General features: G+C 38.6%; 1 protein-coding gene across 3 annotated transcripts; it reads right to left on the reverse strand.

Annotated features, from left to right (window-relative positions):
• Positions 1-53: 53 nt before the first annotated feature.
• On the reverse strand, positions 54-21,885 carry btf3l4 (basic transcription factor 3-like 4). Of its 3 annotated transcripts, none has more exons than XM_078408544.1 (6): positions 21,646-21,885; positions 20,925-20,988; positions 15,319-15,432; positions 9,323-9,524; positions 4,294-4,353; positions 54-442 (listed from the first exon to the last, which is right to left on the reverse strand). In XM_078408544.1, exons 1-6 carry the CDS (start codon positions 21,792-21,794, stop codon positions 396-398), a joined length of 636 nt encoding a protein of 211 aa, XP_078264670.1. In that variant the 5' UTR covers positions 21,795-21,885; the 3' UTR covers positions 54-395. The 3 variants fall into 3 exon arrangements, with proteins under 3 accessions (XP_078264670.1, XP_078264671.1, XP_078264672.1); XM_078408545.1 differs by having other exon boundaries at positions 21,487-21,717; XM_078408546.1 differs by lacking the exon at positions 21,646-21,885 and adding an exon at positions 21,179-21,361.
• Between the last annotated feature and the right edge of the window lie 322 nt (positions 21,886-22,207).

A 22,207-nucleotide genomic window follows, 5' to 3' on the forward strand; every position in this document is an offset into this window, starting at 1 on the left:
CAATCCAGTGCAAATAAAGTGAAAATGAAATTATTCACGCAGTATACAAGAAGTTAATCAATCTATTTTATTTGCATGTCATGAGGGAAAACCTTAAATAAGACCTTCGCCAGCTTGTTCATCCCACTGTATTTGCCATCTATTCAGATTGCTTTTTAATGAAATCTCAGTCTTACAAACTTCAGACCAAAGGATTTTGTTTTAAGTGCAAAATGCAAACAAGTGATTTCAACTAATAGAAAGATGCTGAACATTCCGCATCATTAAAATACAAAATGCCTTAGTTCACTGTATTTGCAAACTTGTGATTTTTCACTTTTTCATATAGTAAAACTTTGGAATAAGTTTCCTCGTTGGTACAGTCTTTATTCCAGTCCATGGTCTGCTAGCAGGTTTTAGTTGGCTTCATTCTTCGACGCTTCATCAAAATTTTCAACAAGATCTGTAAAAACAAAGGCATGTGTTTAAAATATTTAAGACATTTAAAAAAATTAATTACATTAACTAATTAATTACATTAACTAATGGATAAATTCAAGCAGTTCCAAAGGCAACCAATTTATAAAAGCAGTGGTGTAACTGAGCTCATGTCCCATTGCCTCAATGCTTATTAGCCAGTCAGCATCAGGATATCATCTGCACTCACTATCACAGCAGTTATGTCAAAACCTGGCAGTTGTTGATTTTCTCATGGAAAATATAAGATTCCAGAGGATTAAGTATGGTGTGGATATTTAGCAAGAAAATAGGAAGCAGAGTAGCAAGATTCCTCTGTGAAGTTTCAATGCAGAAATAGTGTTGGGTTACTGTGGATGCCTGGAGAGTCCAATACCCGAGGAACTACCAGCAACTCAAATTAAAGCACTTAACTCCATCCCACCAGTTAGACGATTCTGAAGGACACGCGGAAACAGAATCTGGAGTGACCATTAAGAAGTGGAGAATGGCATAAACTCAAATATAAACATCGAGCAGCATTATGCAGAAAAGCTCATTTGCCCTGTACAAGCACCCAAAAATCCCACTCCAGATAAAACCGATTGAAGACCAGCAATGAGGAACTCAGCAGATCAGGCAGCATCTGTGGATTGAGTGCGATGGCTTGGGTCTGGACCCTTCTTCAGACTGATGGAGAATGTGTGTGGGTGGGTGGGGGAGGGGAAGGAAAGCAGGGGAAAATGGAAAATAAAATGGGGCGAGCCTGGCAGGTGATCTCCAGATACAGGGGAAAGGGTGTATTTGACAGATGGTGACGTGACAAAGGCTTGAGACAAAAGGGGCATCAGATAAGGAAAGTAGAGGAGTGAAATAAAAGCTGGAGGTCAGGACATGGGTGGTAGAGGGAGGGGAAAGGGAAATTGGGAACTGCGGATGAGAGGAAAGGAGCAGTGACAGGGCTGGTGGGCAATATGCACTCGATTATGGGGGGGGGGGGGGAAATCAGTTCTCCATGATACAAGATTGCAATATTGGCCAGATATCCAGAAAAAGAGTACGATAGTCGAGTTGCATACCCCAACTCCCAAATGGACAGACTAACACAACTCATGTTGGTACACTAGGATGCAGCAACAAACCCACCACAAAATCTGCTCAGACACATTTGCAACCAGACACGGTGTGGACAAGATTCCATTCTCAATTTAAACCAACCCACCTCCACCCTAGAAACGCAAGACTCTTAAGCCCACTATTAGTTTATAAGCACAAGAAATCCTCACAATTTACATGTGGTAATACTTGCTGCAATATCACATATATTTAGCTTCAACATCACCATACGAGCTTATATATACACTTAAAGATGCTTGTACCTTTTTTATCCCCAAATCTATTTATCTGCCTCTACAATCATTCCTGTTCTTTATAAGATGTTAATGTTTTTCTTTCAAATATTAGCTTTAAAAAAGGTCCATATTGCCCCACATTACAAGGCTGAAATGTAATTAATTTCTATCTGGGAACAGCACAGAATTTAAATCTTCAACACAAACAAATAAAAAACTATTCTATTCTTTAAGCCAAATTCAGATAGCTATCAGAAAATGCAGACATAAATATAATAATCAATGGAGACAAAAAACTGCAGATGCTGGAATGTTGAGCAATGCTGGAGGAACTCAGCAGGTCAGGCAGCATCTCTGGAGGACATGTAAAGCTCTTAAGGATAGCAGAGTCAGGGGGTATGGGGAGAAGGAAGGAACGGGGTACTGATTGAGAATGATCAGCCATGATTACATTGAATGGTGGTGCTGGCTCGAAGAGCTGAATGGCCTACTCCTGCAGCTATTGTCTATTGACTGGCATCTGAGGAAGGTTTTGACTGAAAGGTTGCCTGTCCATGTCCTCCCAAGTCACTGCCTGACTCGCTGAGTTCCACCAGCACGTCAGTCAGAGGCAATTAATCACAGAGCGATACAACACGGAAACAAGGCCCTTACCCTGCCCTCCTTAACAACCAAGTTACCAAACTAAGCTATTCCCATTTGCCTGTGCCTGATCCATATCCCTCCAACCTTTCCTATCCATATATCTGTCTGTGTAATTTAAATATCATAATTGCACCCAACCCTACCACTTCTTCTGGATGTTCATTCCAGAACTTCAAATTCCTAGCCGTATATTTGACCAATAATTTATACAGGTTAAAACACATGACTGCAAGAAACTGCAGAGTTGTGGATGCAGCCCAGTACATTATGCAAACTGGTCTCCCTCCCACCGACTATTAATACTTCAAACTGTCTTGAGAAAGCAGCCAACATAATCAAGGACCAGTTATTTCCTCTTCTTTCCTCTCCTATTATCATATAACTGTACAATGTGGATGATTCGAATGTAATCATGTATAGTCTTCCCGCAGACTGGTTAACACACGATCTTTTCACTGTACCTCGGACACATGACAATCAATTAAATTAAACTAAGGAGCTTTAATAAGACAGAGCTGTCCAGATTTTCATCCTTTAACCTTATTTATCAGTTACCTAAGAATCATCACTATCTGTCAACGGAACAAACTCAATAAAGGTCAGATTCATCCCTGTTATCATTAACACAGATTATGTCCTCAACATCAGCTTGACATGCAATTGCACCAGTACCACTTCTAGACAAAAAAGCTAATTAGAAACTAATAGACTGCTTGGGCCCACAAGCCTGTTCTACCATTCAATAAAATCATGGCTGATTTGATTGTAACCTCAACTGTAAATTCTTGGCTATTCATGGATTTTTTTCACTCACTTGCAAATGAATCTGCCTCAATGAAAGTTCTGTGTTCACCATTTGGTGAATAGAGATTCCAAAGATTCACAATTTTCAAAGAGGAATTCACCTCATTTCATTATTAAATGGTGAGCACTTGTTTTAGGACAGTGATCCCATAGCTCCAGAGTCTCCCAGAAGAGCTAGCGTCTCCGCACCCACCTTATCAAGATCCCTCATGCTTTTATTAACTCATCCTAAGATAACATATTTAAGGTGCCTGCAAACATATATGCAAACGTTTTTGTTTTTTTAACTGCAATTCATGCTAAATTGGTTGCACTGAAACTATGAAGCACCTTCTTGCCCAATATTTAAGAGATGCAACATTCTTGTATATAGGTTCAGGTATATTATTGTCACATGAATCGAGGCACAGTGAAAAGCTTTGTTTTCCATCCTATCCAATGAGATCAGACAATACTATACATGAATGCAATCAAGTCAAACTCAAGTACAATAGTAGAGAAGAGAGATTTAAAAGACTAGGGCGGCACGGTAGCGCAGCGGTAGAGTTGCTGCTTTACAGCGAATGCAGCGCCGGAGACTCAGGTTCGATCCTGACTACGGGTGCTGCACTGTAAGGAGTTTGTACGTTCTCCCCGTGACCTGCGTGGGTTTTCTCCGAGATCTTCGGTTTCCTCCCACACTCCAAAGACGTACAGGTATGTAGGTTAATTGGCTGGGTAAATGTATAAAAAAAATTGTCCCTAGTGGGTGTAGGATAATGTTAATGTACGGGGATCGCTGGGCGGCACGGACTTGGAGGGCCGAAAAGGCCTGTTTCCGGCTGTATATATATGATATGATATGATATGATATGATAGAGCGATTGCATCAGATGATAATACTCTCCTCCGGGAAGAGCACATGGAGTCGTCAAGCTCCGGCGCATTTCCAGGAATATCTGTATTCACCATGCACGAGAAAGATAATTTGACTCAAAATTTAAGTCCAGCTGGAGGCCCAGTATTTTGGTCCATAACTGCAAGACAATTTTCAAGGTAAATTGTAATTCACGTTTACCTGGAACGTCATCATCATCTTCTTCAATGTCTTCTGCTTTGGGCGTTTTATTATCCAGAACTAAAAGAAAAATGTTTAACTCTATCAGCAGCATACACCAAATTTAAAACATTAACAAAATACATATACGTCTCGAACTGATTGCCATTGTGAATTGTAACAAGGCATTTTCACAGATCATTTCCTAAATGACATGCACGGATTCAACTTTGTAGAGCCAGTCAGCCACTCTTTCCCCCAAGTCTGCTCTACCTTTTTAATAAAATGTGATCTGACTAACCTCTACTGCACATTCCTGTTTATCTGTCGTAATCTTTCGCCACTTTGCTCATCAAGAATTTATGCAACTCTTGTTTAAAAATAGTCAAAGACCATTTACCATTGCCTTACAGGAATGCCAAAAGCTCAATCCCCAGAGAAGAAAAAAAATCACCACAATTTTGTTAAATGGGCAATTCCATTTTTGTTAAATCGTGACTCTTAGTTCTAGATTCTCCAACAAGAGTAAACTTCCATCCACTCATCCGGTCAAGACATTGCAGGATCTTAAATGCTTTCTAAATTCAGCAAATACAGGCAAAGCCTGCCTAACAATTTCTCACGAGAGAAACTGCTTTTTCCAACAATTAGTCTTGTAAACCTTCTCTGAACTACTTCCAACACATTAACATCCTCTCTTAAAAAGGCAACCAATATTGCAGATTTCTCAAAATGTGGTCTCACCAGTGCCATATGTACTTGAAGCATAACTTTATTCCTTTTATATTCAATGTCCCTAGCATTGAATAATAGTGAATGTTATTTTTCCTAATGACTATGACTGCAAATTAGTCTCACAAACTATGCATTTGGACACGTAGATTGCTCAGTGAACTCTCAACAGTAAGAAACTGCTTTTAAAAAAAAATCCTGCCAAAATTGGCATTGTTTACATTTTCCCATCTTATATTCCATTTGTAAATTTTTGCCTGCTCACTTCAAGCATCCAAGTCTCTTGCATCCTCCTTATGTCTTCTTCACAACTTACTTTGCTATACCACATCTTTGTGTCCTCAGCAGATTTAGCAACCATTTAAGGGCTTTTATCCAAATAACTTATTTTTACATCTTGCCAAGCAGAAAAAGACCCTCTGTTTCCTGTTTGTCACCCAATCTTTCTTCCTACCACATTGTTGTCAACTACCACAAGCTTTTTAATTCCTGCAATAACCTGTGATTCACTATTTTATGAAATGCCTTCTGAAAATCCAAATATTGTACATCAACTGCTTTTCTTTTTAAAAATATATGCTCGTCGAAAAGTCACTAGTGTTTTTGTGTTTCAAACTAATTAAAATTTAATATAATTACATGTGTATTAAAATAATTAAATAGTTTTGCACCCAGCAATAACCCTTTGAAATAGCACGGCATCAATAATGCACAAATTATAGAAGTTATAATTAATATTTCAAACAAATTTTACAAGTTAAGAACCTTATTGTTGGAGTTTACCTCAGAAACAAATTCTCTGGGAAAGAGGTCAATTCTGGGTGTCCTAGAGTATTGAGCTGGCTACCTGTCCATTTGTCGTTTTGGGTTATAATTGTGCAGCATTGACAACTGAATTTCAAAGCACATAAGGAAACAAGTTTTTTCAGTTTTGCCACACTCTTTCTTCCCACAATTGCTGGACTATGTAGTCGTATTTCTTAAAATGAGGGGTTAAGCCAGAACCCCTTTTTGCTCTCTAAAATGGATGTGAAAGACCACATGATAATTCATTAAAGGATTAAAGGAGGAGGTGAGAGTCATTGCCTGGTGTCCAGGCAAATATTTATTTCTCAAAAGGTAAGCTATTTGGCCAAAGTTACACTACCGTTTGTGTTTTTAGCAGAACCACATATTCTACTTTATCAGCAGTAAGTAGAAAAAGTGTTTCACTGGCTGTGAAAAACTTTGAGATGTCCGGAGATTATTAAAAAATAAATACTTTATAAAGCATTTTGCATATAAATTCACCATTACCCTCTTCCCATTACATAACTTTATCGGTTAGTCTTCCATCAAATTTTCTTCAAAATATATCACGTAACCTCTCATTTCTTCCACCGACAATCAGCTTAAATTTCTTCTACTGGCAACAAACTTAAACTTATTACTTCAAGGTTTTAAGTCAGCAACCAATGCATAATCATTTCTCCAATAATCTTTCGTAATTTGAAACATCTCAACCAGATCTTCTCAACCTTTTTGTTTTAACAGGAAAGGTACAGAACTTAAGTCTGCCCTTATTACTGAATCATTTCATTCCTGGTATTTCCTTAATTCTGTTCTGCTTCTTTTCCATGGCCTTAATCTATTGTGGACAATACAATCCAAAATGATAATGCTGAGGTTACTGAACAATTACACGTGTAACAGGCTCACTTCTGTTTATGACATCTTGATTCATTTTCCTTTTATATAAACAAAAGCTGCATTACTTATCCCCAAAAGTAAAAAGTATGACACTAACATAGCTTATGTAACTATATGTCCTAAAGCACAGTATATCAAATTAAGTACTTCTGAAATGTAATCTCTGTAATAATATTGACAAACAGAGCAACCAATTGGAACAGAAATGTTTCACATTGTGACAATCTGTCTTGGTGATGTTCACCAAAGATAAATTTATATCACGACACTTGCAATACTTCCTGCTTCTTACCGAAAATGCTATTCTTTTTTAAGTGTACTAAAAGGGCAAGTGAAGGCTTCATTTTGTTTGAAACACAGCGATGTCAACAGTGGAGAACTGATCTGCACTTTGTCACGCTAAACTTTGGCCACTTTCACAAAGAAGTTAAACCCAATCAAAATGTTCCTCATTCTATTCTATTCTATTCTAAATCCATCTAACCATATTTATTAATTGTTAGTTTCGTTCCATATTAAAGCCTATTATAGAAGGAACAGTGAAATTGATATGAAATATTACCTTTTGTACCCTTCTTTAAACATAAATATGACTGTCGACTTTCCAATCTCAATAAATTTAAATCCAATCAAACTCAAAAGATCTGAGTCAGAGCCTATTATTTCCTATCCGCCAGTCTCATCATTCTGTGCCACAAGGGGAAGTTTAGTTTCCACTGTAAATCCATCATTCTTTCCCCATCCTCTCTCACCCAGGCATGTGAGGTAAAAAAAAAAAAGAGGAAAAGATCCGAGCGCTTGTGCGAAGCGTACAACGGGGGTCAAAAATTTACACACAAGGCAGGTTGCAAACTCAACCCACCGATCGGCCGTGGAAGTCCCGATGAGGTCGAGATTGGCTGCCTTGCCCAGCCTAGGTGCCACATTTTCAGGAAGACTTCCAGGGCGGGGGGATTTCTCACGGAACCCCTAGCGACCAAATGGTCAAATTGGCCATGGAAGTCCCGATGAGGTAGAGATTGGCTGCCTTGCCCAGCCTAGGTGCCACATTTCCGGGGAGACTTCCAGGGCGCGGGGGGGGGGGGGGGGGGGGATTCCTCGTGGAACCCCTAGCGACCTCTAGTGGAACCTAGTGTTCATTACAAGTCTATACATTGTTTATTATTTTCTTCTTTCTTTTTATCGATCCGGCAAAGCGAAAAATGCGGAAACCACGCAAAAAGCATGGAAAATGGATTTTAAAAACACGGAAATCTGGAAAATTCACATGCCTGTTCACCCCCATCAAAACAACCAAGGATAAGAAATGTCAATTAGGTTGATCTGTCCCAATAAATCCCCAAATCATTAAATGTATTGGTTTCTTGTTCCAAGTTCATCTCCACATTGACCAATATCCCAATAAACTCTGGTGGAATGGTATTTTTAAAATTTCTCAAACCCCATCCAAAATTTACTCTTATTGGTTTAAATCTGTGGCCGTGGCTTTATTTTTGTTAAATTCTCATGAATATTTTGTAATCAGGAATGTGGAGAGAAATGGACAGATGATGTTTCAGTTTTCAGAGCTGGACTTAGCATTTTCTAAAACAAATGCAGTGCGTCGAAGGTCTTAAACTTCATTAAAAACAAATTTGACTATTAAATGCAAAAAAGTTCAGATGTCGAAAATCCTGATCAAAATCAGTGTCATCTTTGCTGCAGTGTGCTGGGGCAGCAGGGTGAAGTCCGTGAACACCAATAGGATTAACAAACTTATTAGGAAGGCTGGCTGTCATGGGGGCAGAGTTGGATTCATGGAAGGTGGTCTTGGAGGGAGGATGTTCCTGAAACTGTGGAGCATCCTGGACAATACAGCTCACCCACTCCATGACACACTGGTCAACCTGAGGAGTACCTTCAGCAACAGACTGGTTCTACCATGATGCAGTGTACAGCTCCTCCCCCTTCTGTCATGGGGTAGACCGACTCCTCCTCCACGCGCGCACACACAATCTTTGAACATCCCAAATCCTTTCCACTCATCACTTTAATTTCATGGATTTTGCATTTTATGACTTGGCAGATCAATTTCCCTCCTGGGATAAATGAAATTCTATCGTATCGTATGCGAGGAAAAATATAAAGACGATGTTTTCAATTGCAGAGGGCATCTGATTCCTAACAATGCGATTTCTGCCACTTTGTTGAGTCAGACCAGCTCTTGCATTTCAAACACAGCAACTTTTCAAAAGTACACAATTGGCAGTGAAATGCTTTGGAACGTGCCAAGTTTATGAAAGCCATTAGAAAGAACAATTTTTTTAACTTCCATTGCTCTCTTCAAGTGTTACCCTAAATGTTTCAATGGCTTTTGTAATTCACAAGGATTAATTAAATATACTATTTACAGCCAATAGTTGAAGCTGCAAATTAATTGCTTCCTCACTGTGTACATCAAAACTAACCGTGTCCAATGTTTTGGATGAATCTACTATTTCTTAAAGAAAGTTAATTTTTGCTGGTTTCTTTAATTGGAAAAACCATCAAATGTTTTCTGGAACAAAACAGTAGTAAGATAAAGATCTTCATAAAAATCCAATAGTATTCACCTGTGCATATCACTATTTAGAAATATTTTTAGACTTACCTTGCCGTGGCAATTGCTCAGCTAATTTTCTAAGACTTGTTAGACTGTCAGCTCCAAGCTGGCTGAGAATGCCTGGAAGCATTTCTGTGATCTGTTTTGTCTCGGCGTGGCCAGTAATTGCAAATGTATTGGCAGATAATGAGGCCTGCACTTTGGGATTATTGAAGTGAATGACCTGACCATCATCTTTAATCATATTCACCTGTATGGCACAAAAACAAACATTCATAAAATTTGCAGTTATCCGAGTATACAATATTTTCAATGTTTGCATGAAATAGCAAATTTTGATATTATTAGCTGTTCAGTTGACTAATTACTGGGATAGCATAAAATGACTATTTTATTATTGTACACAACATTCCAACTGCTTTTCCAAATGCAAAAACCTATTCAGTTCAACTGTTTCTTAATGTTATCCAGATTTAACAACTGCACATCCATGCTTTCCAACTGGTGGGTTTACAAACCATAGACCAATCCTTTTATTTCCATTATGCAGTTTTGATTGATATGCACTTTCCGGTTAGCAACAATTCACAGAAACATAGAAAAAAAGAGTTGGAGTAGGCCATGCAAACCTAGAGCCCTGCACTGTAATTGAATACAATCATGGCTCATCATTCACATTCAGTATCTTGTAACAAATTTCCCCCATACCGCTGGATCACTCTCGTTCCTAAGTAAAATATCCCTTCTTGAAACTACTTAATGATTTGGCTTGACAATTACTTAAAGAAGGTATCACAAAATGCTGGAGTAACTCAGCAGGTCAGGCAGCATCAAGGAGAGAGGGAATGGGTGACGTTTCGGCTCAAGATCCTTTTTCAGACTGATGTCAGGGGGGCGGGACAAAGAAAGGATATAGGTGGAGACAGGAAGACAGTGGGAGAATTGGGAAGGGGAGGGGAAGAGAGGGACAGAGGAACTATCTAAAGTTGGAGAAGTCAAGGTTCATACCGCTGGGCTGTAAGCTGTCCAAGCGAAATACGAGGTGCTGTTCCTCCAATTTTTGGTGGGCCTCACTATGGCACTGGAGGAGCCCCATGACAGAAAGGTCAGGGAGTGAGAGGGGGAGTTGAAGTGCTCAGCCACCGGGAGATCAGGTTGGTTAAGGCGGACTGAGCGAAGGTGTAGAGCGAAACGATCGCCGAGCCTGCGTTTGGTCTCGCCGAAGTAGAGAAGTTGACATCTGGAGCAGCAGATACAATAGATGAGGTTGGAGGTGCAGGTGAACCTCTGTCTCACCTGGAAAGTGTCCCTTCCTACCCAAACCACCCCTCCCTAGGCACTTTCCCCAGCAACCGCAGGAGATGCAACACCTGTCCCTTTACCTCCCTCCTCGACTCCATCCAAGGACCCAACTATTTTCCTACATTACTTTAAAAATGTTATCTGCAAATATTGAGCAATACGTGACCTAGAATTGTCATTTTCTGGCTTAGTTATAAGGCATCATATTTGATGCCCAGCCACAACTACATAGGACAGAATTAGGTGATTCGGCTCAATCAGTCCATCCTGGTGTTTAATGCTCCATTTCAGCTTCCTTTCCTCATTTAAATGACTCTCTCTAACCCGTGATTCTTTTTTTCTTCATATGCTTGTCCAGCCTTTACCTAAATGCAAATATATAGTAACTTCATTCACACTATAGCAGCAGTTCCTCACCATCCTGTGGATAAAGAAGCATCTTTCAACTTCCTAATTGGATTTATTTATGGCAATTGTATGATGTCTCTAGTTATGACATTCATCTTCTTCAGAGGAAGCTTCCTCGCTGTATCAATTTTATTCCTAAAAAATCTCTCAGCCCTTTTCCTCTCAGACTTAAGCTGTTCACCCTTGCAAGTCTATCCTGCCTAGTCAAACCGCATGTCAAAAACCTCGGCATGATATTTGACTCTGCATTAAAATTTGATAAGCAAGTCAACGCTGTGGTAAAAGCCAGCTTCTTCCAACTTCGAACCATAGCTAAAATCAAACCTTTCCTCCAATTCGACGACACAGAAAAAATCATTCACGCTTTCATTTCCTCCCGCCTAGACTACTGCAACTCCCTATACACTGGGATCAGCCAATCTTCCCTGTCCCGCCTGCAACTGGTCCAAAATGCCGCAGCGAGACTCCTGACGGGTACCCGTAAAAGGGACCACATCACCCCGATTCTGGCCTCTCTCCACTGGCTCCCTGTACGGTACAGAATCAACTTCAAGCTCCTCCTATTCACGTATAAAGCCCTAAATGGACATTCCCCCCCCCTACATCAAAAATCTTCTAACCCCCCTCTCTAACTCCAGGTCCCTCAGGTCGGCCGACTTGGGGCTACTCACTATCCCGCAGTCTAGGCTTAAGCTCAGGGGTGACCGCGCTTTTGCGGTTGCAGCTCCTAGACTGTGGAACAGCATCCCTCTCCCCATCAGAACTGCCCCCTCCATCGACTCCTTTAAGTCCAGGCTCAAAACCTATTTCTACTCCCTAGCGTTCGAGGCTCATTGAGGAGGCGCTGTGAACTGTTTGCGTGCTACTGTATGTTTCTTTTTTTTTTTCCTTAGTACCTAATCAGATGTACAGCACTTTGGTCAACGTGGGTTGTTTTTAAATGTGCTATACAAATAAAATTGACTTGACTTGACCCTTGTCTGATATCTATCCCCAACTTCTGGTATCATTCTTTTAAATCTTTTCTGAATACAATCATGTCTCATCATTCACATTCTGTACCCTATGGTTTTCATTCCAAAGACTACATCATTCTTGTAACTTACAGAGTGCTGTGCCCCTAGAAATGACCCTTGTTGAATAAAATCCAACTTCTTCCAAAGTGCACCCTTTACTCTCATTCTTGGAATTCTTCCCTGACTCCACATTCTCTGACATTAAATGATTATGAGGCATCTTATCCTGGGTCTTTTGAAAATCATAGAAATGAACTGCATTACCATTGCCTCGTCTATTTAACTTCAACAAAATTAAGATTTGTCAAAAACGAGTGTCCCGTTTGAAATCTATGCTGCCTATTCACTTTCACTTCTAGATATTCCCCTATTGGAGGGTCACAATTATTTTTTCTACAACCAATTTTATGTTTAACTAGTTTATACTTCCTGAAATATATTATATTGCCCCTTCTCTGAAACAGTCACCAAGTTATTTATTAGCTAGTCCTCTGTCACACTTTCTGACAATTTAGTGACTGTTTCATTAAATTCTGCCAATTCGTTCCCAGGTTACCTCAAATGCACAGATGCACTTCGTGTGGAACAGTTTTTTTAAATCTTCTGATTGGGTTAAGTTATTTGACATAATTCTCCTTTCCATTATAAATTCATTTCTCGTTACTCATCGGCGCACGTGTGTGCTTTATTCATTCACATACACCATCTCTATTTATCGGTCTGTTTATTTATTTATTTATTTATGTATGTATATGAATGATATATCCCTGTAGTCTGATGAACATCGTTTTACACACCTCCCAGATCAAATTCTGTGTTTGTATTTTGAAGCTTTGATTGTATTGACACCCTGATACTCCACCTCAAAGAGGTACTTTCTACATGATTTACAAAGACGGTTGACAAGAGACCAGAAAAAAAGCATCATAGTACATCACTACCAGAGCCTATCTGAAGAAGCCCAAGAGGATGGAGGAACGGTGTAGGAAAAAAGGAATGCAAGAAAAAGGAGTGTAGGAAAAAGGAAAAAAAAGGAACATAGGCTACCAGAGCCTATCTGAAGAAGCCCAAGAGGATGGAGGAAAGTGTACCAATCTTAATCACAAGTTTTGTCCAAAGTGACCATGTGAGAAAACCTGAGCACATGACTGAACTCTTCAACGTCTTCTATGTATTTTTTACTTGGTTCATTTCCCTTGTTCCTAATCAAGTTCCAGGTTTTGTTGCTGCAGATATTCTTCAAAGTGGTCCTTGAGCAGCAAGCAGATGGATTCCCAAGGACCAGTCCCCAGATCACTCAGAAAGCTTTTTCAAAGGAATATGCAGCTGTTTCAAAATGTCTGTTAAACAGCTGAAATTATTTAGTTTAATAAGACAATTGATATAAATGAATAATAATAATCAAAATAAAGAAATTATTTCCCATCTAGGCTGCTAACCATTCATTTATATCCATCACATGCACAAAGCTAAGAGGCCAGAAAAGACATATGTTAGTCTCTTAAAGTATTACTAAGCTCTGCCTCTGAATTCAGTGAGGAGTTTAGAGGTGCAATAAGAAATTCAAATACTTAAACGCCAAAACAAAAATTTGAATTGTTTCCCCCCCCCCCACAGAGGAAACTGTTTGAAATATTAATTTTCTGCTTTATTATGTGCACATATTGGTAATGGTCTACCATGAAAGGAAAAAATGCAAGTCACTCTGACTTTCTATTCCTCTAATACCTCCTCGAGTCTACCTGGAGTGATATTTCTTTATAATTTACCAACTGCCCAGTATTTCACATCCAATTAACAACCTTTAATTGTTTTGTTCCTTAAATCAGTTCCTACATTGTCTGCTTTCGCCAATGTGAAAGTGTAAGTAACTTTTTCAAATTCGGATGGCTTTACCAATTTAATCTCAACAGCTCACCAGGGGATGATGTGTGAACATCAGTCACTACAATTGAGAGCATTCCTCAAAATTCAGAACACGAAAACAAAGTATTAGGAGGAGACTGAGCTTGCACTAAATTGCCAGAGCAATTATTTTCATTTGTTTGATTAACATTATTAGATGTGATTAAATCAAAATGTACATGTAACTTTCAGAGGATTTTTAATAGAGAAGCAAACACGGGCTGACAATAACAGGAAAACTGTAGTGGGTAGGGACACTCATGATGGAAGGTTAGTCAAAATATCGAACAAAGCCGAACTCACCAGAAGACAGCAGAACCAGTGCAGGCGGATGCAAAGCTACCTTTACAAAGTTGTAATACATGAATGATGACTGCAACAATGAGGAAACCTACTTGTCTTGGACAGTACCACTACATGTGAGCACTATGAAGCGTTTAACACGAGACAGATGCCACCGCCACTCCCTTTTCCATTGCCTCCGCTCTGTCCATGTGATGGATGGTGAAACTGCTAGGTTGGATTGCTGAGTCTGGGGGTGAGCCATATCTCTGTGAAACAGAGCACACAGCATTCCCTCATGTTCCTTTGATAAAGCAGCCTTACCCTTTAAGTCCTCCACTTTAATTTCTAGTGACTGAACATTAGCCAGGAGAATGGTAGAGAGGGAGGAAGGAAGGCTGGGGGAGGGGAAATCGTAGTCCCCGGTGCTTCAGTCTTACTTGTAAGTCTGCCTAATATATTTCAAAGAGGGATACAAGGGATGTAACATGTGGGAAAGCACCAGAGAAATTATTTATGAAGTGCTAAATCATTCGACACCGAATTATTTGTTAACTACTTCTAAATCGGTCTGCAAATGACTCCAATCACATATGACATAGCTGAATTGAATGACTACAAATAAATTATGAATAGGCTATTTTATCATCAATACAACTCAATAAAATTCTGACTCCAGTATACTACCTTATAGAAGACCAGCTGACTCAGACATTAAAGTTTAAATTTGGAAACGTTGATCTGTAAAGCTCAGGGTCTTCAGATAAATTTATTGGTCTGAGAATCTGAGCCTTCCCTTTCGACAAATACTCTGTAACCTTGGGGGTTTTCATGTATTTTTAAAATTCAAGCTTTTGCACGAACTTAAACTCTCATTTCAACCATAATATCAAGTGCAGCTTACAATAGGGGAAAAAACTTCCCCAAAACAACCAATTGCGATACTAAATGGCTGCCTGCTTTGCTCTAAAGGGCAAGAAATGAGAGAGAAAATATCAATATAACACATAAGCTAAATTGATTAAAAGTTACTTGTAACAGACATAAGGTTAAGAAAGGGTTTTAAGTTTCACTGGTATGTTTTATACACACTAAAGCAATATGAAAATCAAAACTGGATGTAAAACTTACCTCCTCAATGCCAGCAATATTATTAACTGCTAGTTTCTTCAGTGAGCTTTGTAATTTCTTGTCGTCAGCTGTAGCTGTTCTATGCACTACCTTCTTCTTTCTGCGAGCTGTGCCCTGACAACGTGCAATAAATGTAAAGTTATTCATGCTGGAGCGCAAGTGAAGGTTTGAAAGTTCGCATACCATTTTAACACTTAATTTCAAATGTAATGTCCCTATTTAATTCATTATTACTACATATTTAAAGTAACATTCTTTGCAACCTGAAAATAATATATTTTAGTGGTCTTGGCAATGTGATCTATGAGTAAATAAAATACAATTTATTTTTAGGATTCATTGTTTTAAGATTCAGCTGGTGTTAGAATTATGTTAGCATAACAAGCTGCAAGTTGTTGTTTTCCAATGCCCCTGTGACCATATTCAATGCCATACACAATTTTCTTTGCTGGACATAGCATAAAAAACACAAAAAGGCAAATAATCTGACCGAAATATTTCTATTATGAACCATAGCGATCTCAATCTATTGATTATGTAATAATTGCATGTTTTTAACATTGACCAGCAGAATGATGTATAAACAATCTAAAAAACATACAACAAGTAGCTTCCTTGGGAGAAAGGTAGAATGTGACCTCAAATATCAGGTATAAGATTACGATAGTAATTTTTTCAGTTTAATTTATTACTGCAAGAATCACATTCCCAGACTGACCAACAATTGATTTTACAAATTCATAATTTTGTTGTCCAAAATTCAGAATTTTACATCAAAATTCATAATATGGCACGCAATGCAACTTTTCAGCAAAAAAAAAAGCATGCACGCTAAATGAGCATATGCGTTGCACTACATTCATGTGTGAAAAACTACTATTATTTCTAACAGTCTGTAGTTCTTGGACTACATGTAAAATGTCAGGCCTATCATGAGTATATTCTGCTATTTATAGAAAGGTTATTGAACAGAGATACTTTTTTGCAACAAAGAATTTTTTTATTTTTTTTCTCTATTTTGCTTTTTCCTAACACGTCCCGATTCTCTTGGTATTGAATAAAAGAACAATGGTCATAAAATGTATGACTAAGTTATGAAGAGTTGATATATGCGACTCGACTAAACATAAGGAAGTACTTGAAGTAAATTCGCACATTAATTGATAATCAGCCCAAAAAGGTGGTAATTGACTTTTCTGCTGTGTTTTATATTTTAACCCCGTCTTAATTAATATAGTCATATAATCTTGCACTTAAATGTAATATTTACTCATTACAGTTCCACCACTGATTTTCTGGCACTCTTGGTTCCAGAGCTTTGCTGGTTTATCCAGCCAGCCAAGGAAGTCGGCTATGGGGATAGATGTGCTGGCTCCAGCTGGGCTGGAATCCCAGAGCCCCGGCCGCAGGTTGCAAAATCAACCCACCGATCGACCATGGAAGTCCCGATGAGGTCGAGATTGGCTGTCTTGCCCAGCCTAGGTGCCACATTTTCAGGGAAACTTCCAGGGCGCGTGGGATTTCTCGCGGAACCTCTAGCGGCCAAATTGACAAATTGCAATTACCGACTGTTCTGCGGAAAAATGTGAGGCGAAATCGGAAAGGCTGAAATGAAATAAGAAAGCGGAAACTTTCCGCCAAATTCCGAAGTGTTGGGAGGAGTGCATTCCACAAATCTGGTCCTAAATCGCCTCCCGTTGAAAAATAATGTTTTGATGCTTATGTTGGTCATGAATAAATCCTTAATCGGTGAAATGGTTGAAATTATGAATTAATTTAATAAAAGGGTTTTATTATTTATTAAAACACCTTTTCAGTTGGTCAGGAACTTTGAACAGCAGAAGTGAAAAGTCAAACCTAAAAACTGCCGAGTAAACAAAATGCAAAAACTTAAAAGATCTTTAAAAAAAGATTGGTGTGGGAAATCTGAACCACCTACCTAAACGGAGACACTCTCTGCACAGAGTTTGTATTTAGAGAGACTCTTAACATATTAATGTGATCTAAGATACTTCAGTTCAGAGGAGTGTTCATAAACTTTGACATTGAGTCCCATGAGGAAATAGAAGGACAGATGACTCAAAAAACATGGTCAAAAAAGGTGGCTTTTAGGAGCTTCTCAGAGGAAAGTAAGATAGACAAGTTTATGAAGGAAATTCCAGAGATAATGGCCCTAGTAGACAATGGCACAGGTATAAATGGTATAAATATTGGATAAATGGTAAATATTGGATGTTCAAGACATCAGATGAGTTTTCAGGCTGGAGAACAGTACGGATATAGAAAAAGACAAATGAAAATAGAAATCAGAAGGCAAACATCACAATTTTTAAACAATTGTTGCTTCCCAACTTTCAATGCAAGTCAACAAGCAGTGATGGATCTAAGGGATTCCAAGATGTTCAAGCTTTGAACCATCTGAAAGTTTATAGAGTATTGAGGTTGGCCGAGAGGCATTAAAAGGCACTGGGACAGAGGTACAAAGGCAACAAATTAACATTCAACACCCTGAATTCTCTCAAGAAAGTCAATGGAAAATATTGATGCTTAATTTGACTTTAAAGCTCTGAATGGCCAGAACCATGGTATTTGTTCATGAGCATCTCTTGTCTAACATGACTACAAATGAACAAAAAAGGCTTTAAAATAGAAAGGAATAGAACCAAAGACATATCGGACAATAAATAGCCAAATGTATGATCCATAACAGTCATGCCTTTGTGGAATCTCTGAAACAAGGCCAACTGCTATCCATTACTTAGCGGAAAATGAGCTACCGTATCAGAGTACTAACAGAGTGCAGATTTGACTCCTCGCACCACTCTACTTACATCTTCACCTTACCGCCAATGTTGGATGGAAGCAATTTAACAAACACAGGGAAAAATCCATTGAAGGGATGCCCTCTTAAAAAACTGCAATTAAGTTATTTGTCAATAGATAAAATGTGGAATGTTATTGTTATAAAAGGTTCTTAAGACAATGAAATGTGAAAGATTTAAAAATTGTCTACATTTATTTAAAAATCAGATTTAATGGTAGAACAAATATGATTTTCCCAGCCAAACCCATTCTCAACAGACTCAAAACTCGTACTACAAACTATGAAACATTCATGCTTAGCTTTGAAAGAAACTTACAACATAATGTGGACATACGTTATTGTGGGTGTTATTGTGATTCGGTTTATACTAGATAGGCATTACTCTTTGTTACTACATGCAATGGTCCAAGTTTAGTTGTCGTCAACCTAGAACAAAGTAGCAATTTCTATCTGAGATAACTAATTCAAATACAGGACAGAGCTATTGGGGAATTGCAGACTGGGCAGGCCTGGGTGGGGCAATATTTACACCAGTGCAACTTATTGGGGTTATTTAAATACAATTAGGCAGGGCTGCTGCATAACAGCGACAGAGACCTGGGTTCGATCCTGATAATGGGTGCTGTTTGTAATGTGTTCTCCCTGTGACCGTGTGGGTTTTCTCCAGCTTCCTCTCACACTCCAATGCCGTGCAGGTTCGTACGTTAATTGACTTCTGTAAATTGTCCCTAGATTGTAGGATAGAACTAGTGTACGAGTAATTGTGGTTGACATGGACTGTGGGCTGAAGGGCCTGTTTCCACGTGGTATCTCTAAAACGAACTATAATTCTGCTATACTTGAACTACCTATAGTTCTACCACCCATGGATGTCACTACTTCCAAATTTCCACCTTTGTTGAAATTTTGAAATGGTAAAGCTATAAAATAGTCAAACACAAATTTTAAAACTATTTATGAATTAAAGACAGTGTAGAAAAAAAGTTAAATGTACTTTGCACCCGATACAGATGGCTTCCTAAAACCACAGTCCCTAATAAGTTGAAGAGCAATTTTGCCATCAGTGTGACCTGTCCATGAATTTTTATTATAGTTGTGTAGCTCAGCAAAAGAACAAACAAACTGTATTTATTTAATAATGCCATCAGTTTCTAAAGGCACATTTTAAGGCTGGTGTTTTTGGTTCCCTCAGCCTTTTCAAGTCAATAAATAGACACAGAAAAATACACAAAATAAAAATGAAAATAATATTACTTTAACTTTAAGTATTGTTAACTTTCGAGGTAACATCCTCCCAGTCACCATCAGAAGACATTTCATTGACTATTCAATAGCTAAAGAACACAATATATTTGTATAAATGAATAGCAATGAAAAGTAGTAATCAGCCAGATCAGAACACTGCAAAAATTAAATTGACTTTCAGGAGTCCACTTAATGCGTCTTGAATTCCAAAGAAAATTTATTCTACCAAACCATTGTACAATTATAGGAATGGACAAAAAGTGCTGATGTACTCTCCCAGAATGAATAAAAAGCCCAAGTATACTCTTGTTAAAGTTATCATGTTTTATACTCTGGTTTTTTGGTAGCATGTCAAAAACACAAAGTCTGTAACTTTATTATGTATTTTTGGACTGCGGGCATTTAAAGTAGAATAGCCCTGCTATAATTTATGTCAGTCGAATGCAGATTTGCTCAGTGGTAGCTCACACTCGAGGCCAAAGCCTTGAGGACCTAATCTAGTTAACTAATTCAGCCCAGCCTTGACAATAGTTATACTGCTGGGCGTGAAATATCTGAGGAACTCCTTGAATGTACATGAAAGGTCCTATAACTGTTTTGAACCAAGATAGAATTCTTTCAGCATCCTAGCCGGTATTTATTCCTTAACCAACATGACCAAAATATTTACCATGGTCTGAGGTGTGTGTATGAAAATTTGCAGCCAAGATCCATTCCTGACAACTGCAATTAAACTAAAAGTTCTTCCTTGGCTGAGAAACACTTACTCATCATATATTACATCATTTTAATTATATGGATGGGTAAAGACATCCTCAAGATTTTAACCAATAAGAAAACGAACAAACAAAAATATTGCTCAAACTCGCATTTGAAATTGAATGACAGTTCCATTCTTTCACCATCACTGGATAAAGTTATTGGAAATGCCTTTTAAAGAGTACTTTGAGTACCTTCACAGTCCACGACAAATCAAGAAAACAGCTCACCACGTTTCAACCAGGAATAGGTAATAAGTGCTAATCACAGAAAAAATATGGTAATATTCCAAGTATGTGAACCCAAGGAGGATCAAACTAACAGTCCTAATTGATAAGACATTCCGAGATAAACTCTATCAGACACAGTATTAATTACAACTGTTTACAAAGCTTGAATACATAAACAATATCACAATCACTGGAAATATGACATGAGCAAATTGCTGAAAATATGCAAAGAGCCAGACACTATCTAAGGAGAATGGTATTCAATGGTTTAAACCTTTGCCTTGAACTTTAAAAAACTGATCTGAAACACAAGTTCGATTTCTCTCTCTGCAGATGTCAAGACAGTAAATTCTGGGAACATATTACAGTTCAAGTCTTTGAAGACATGGATTACATGTAATCATCTCCATTTAATGATAGGTAACGACCTGGTAATAATATCAATAATTATACCATAAGGTGCCACAAACGTTGACAAAACTGACACAATCTTTCAAGAAAATAAATGTCTTCCATTACATAAATAACAACAGTAACAATTTTCTTACCTTTCCTCCTATCCGAACCTGAGCTTGTAGTTTTGCTAATTTTTCCTGATTCATAGTGTAAAATCTGGGGATTGCAAAAAAAGAAAGTTGAATTCAAAGTTTCTAAACAAATGATTTTTGAGAAACAACAAATATGAAATGCAGTCTTGGCCTGATAATTGAAGATTTATTTTGTACACAAACTTAAGATGCCCAAGTAACTTTAACACCTGCTCTGGAAGGCCTCTCCTTCTGCAAGTATAAATGATACCTACATTTTTTTAATCGCAGCTCTGTTTCACTTTGAAACTTTTTTTTTCAGCAAACTGGGAGGTAAGAATTTGAGTGGCATGACAAATGGACGGTGCACACTGGAAACTTCAGTTCCGTTCAGGCTTCGCCAACAACAGTGGCACAACCAGTTCCTATTTTATATTCAAGTCCTCGAACACGACCACATCGAATTGGCAGGAGGTTATTATATTTTTCTCCCACTGAAGTGTGGTCGCGGCCTAACGTGACCGGCCTTTCAACAGCCACCAGATGCAAAATTAGCCGAAATCCTCCGGTTGTAATATCCTACCTCCAAACTATTTCTTTTAAACACCGATACTCGTTCGCCGCGTCCGAGCGTAATTTGCTAACGCGGATGTTGCACGGCGATTTTATCAGAGCGCCGACTCCCCGGGTCAGTTATGGTGACGGGAAACTTTTCACTCCCTCGCTCTCTCGGGTCACAAACCTTGTTGTGTTTGTCCGGACCCAAAGGAAACACGCGGTGAGCAAGATGGCGGCTGTGGAAAGAGATGGAGATCGGTCCAGGGTGCGCGAGCGTCCAATGCGTCTCCCAGCACGTGACGGGGCCGCGCCCTGCTTCAGGCGGTCGCTCATGCGAGTTGGTATTGGATGTGCTGAGGAGATCTAAAATAATATTGTTCGACAAAAGAATAAAGGTTGTGGAAGGCTGCGGAGGGGGTATCGAAGAAATTGTATTGTCTCCATTTTGTTTTAAGCCTCTTGTTAATTCAATTTACGTATTTTCTACCATTATATGCTGATTACTGTCTGACAGTGAGGGAGTTTTCCAAAGGAGTGCTTGTTCGAAAGTCCTCCCCTTTTTCATCATGAGCGTGAACTGGGCAATGTTTCCAGTGCATTGTTTATTGCCATACATTGAGGTACAGGTACAATGAAAATCGTACAGCGGCAAATAAGGTTGTTATTAGCAAAGTTTCTATATTCTGCACTAAATGTACTTTTAAGGTTACCTTTGCATCGGGCATCTACTTATCTTTTAAACTGCA

This window comes from Rhinoraja longicauda, chromosome 11, assembly GCF_053455715.1.
Source record: "Rhinoraja longicauda isolate Sanriku21f chromosome 11, sRhiLon1.1, whole genome shotgun sequence".
In the NCBI taxonomy this organism is placed as follows: Eukaryota; Metazoa; Chordata; class Chondrichthyes; order Rajiformes; family Arhynchobatidae; genus Rhinoraja; species Rhinoraja longicauda.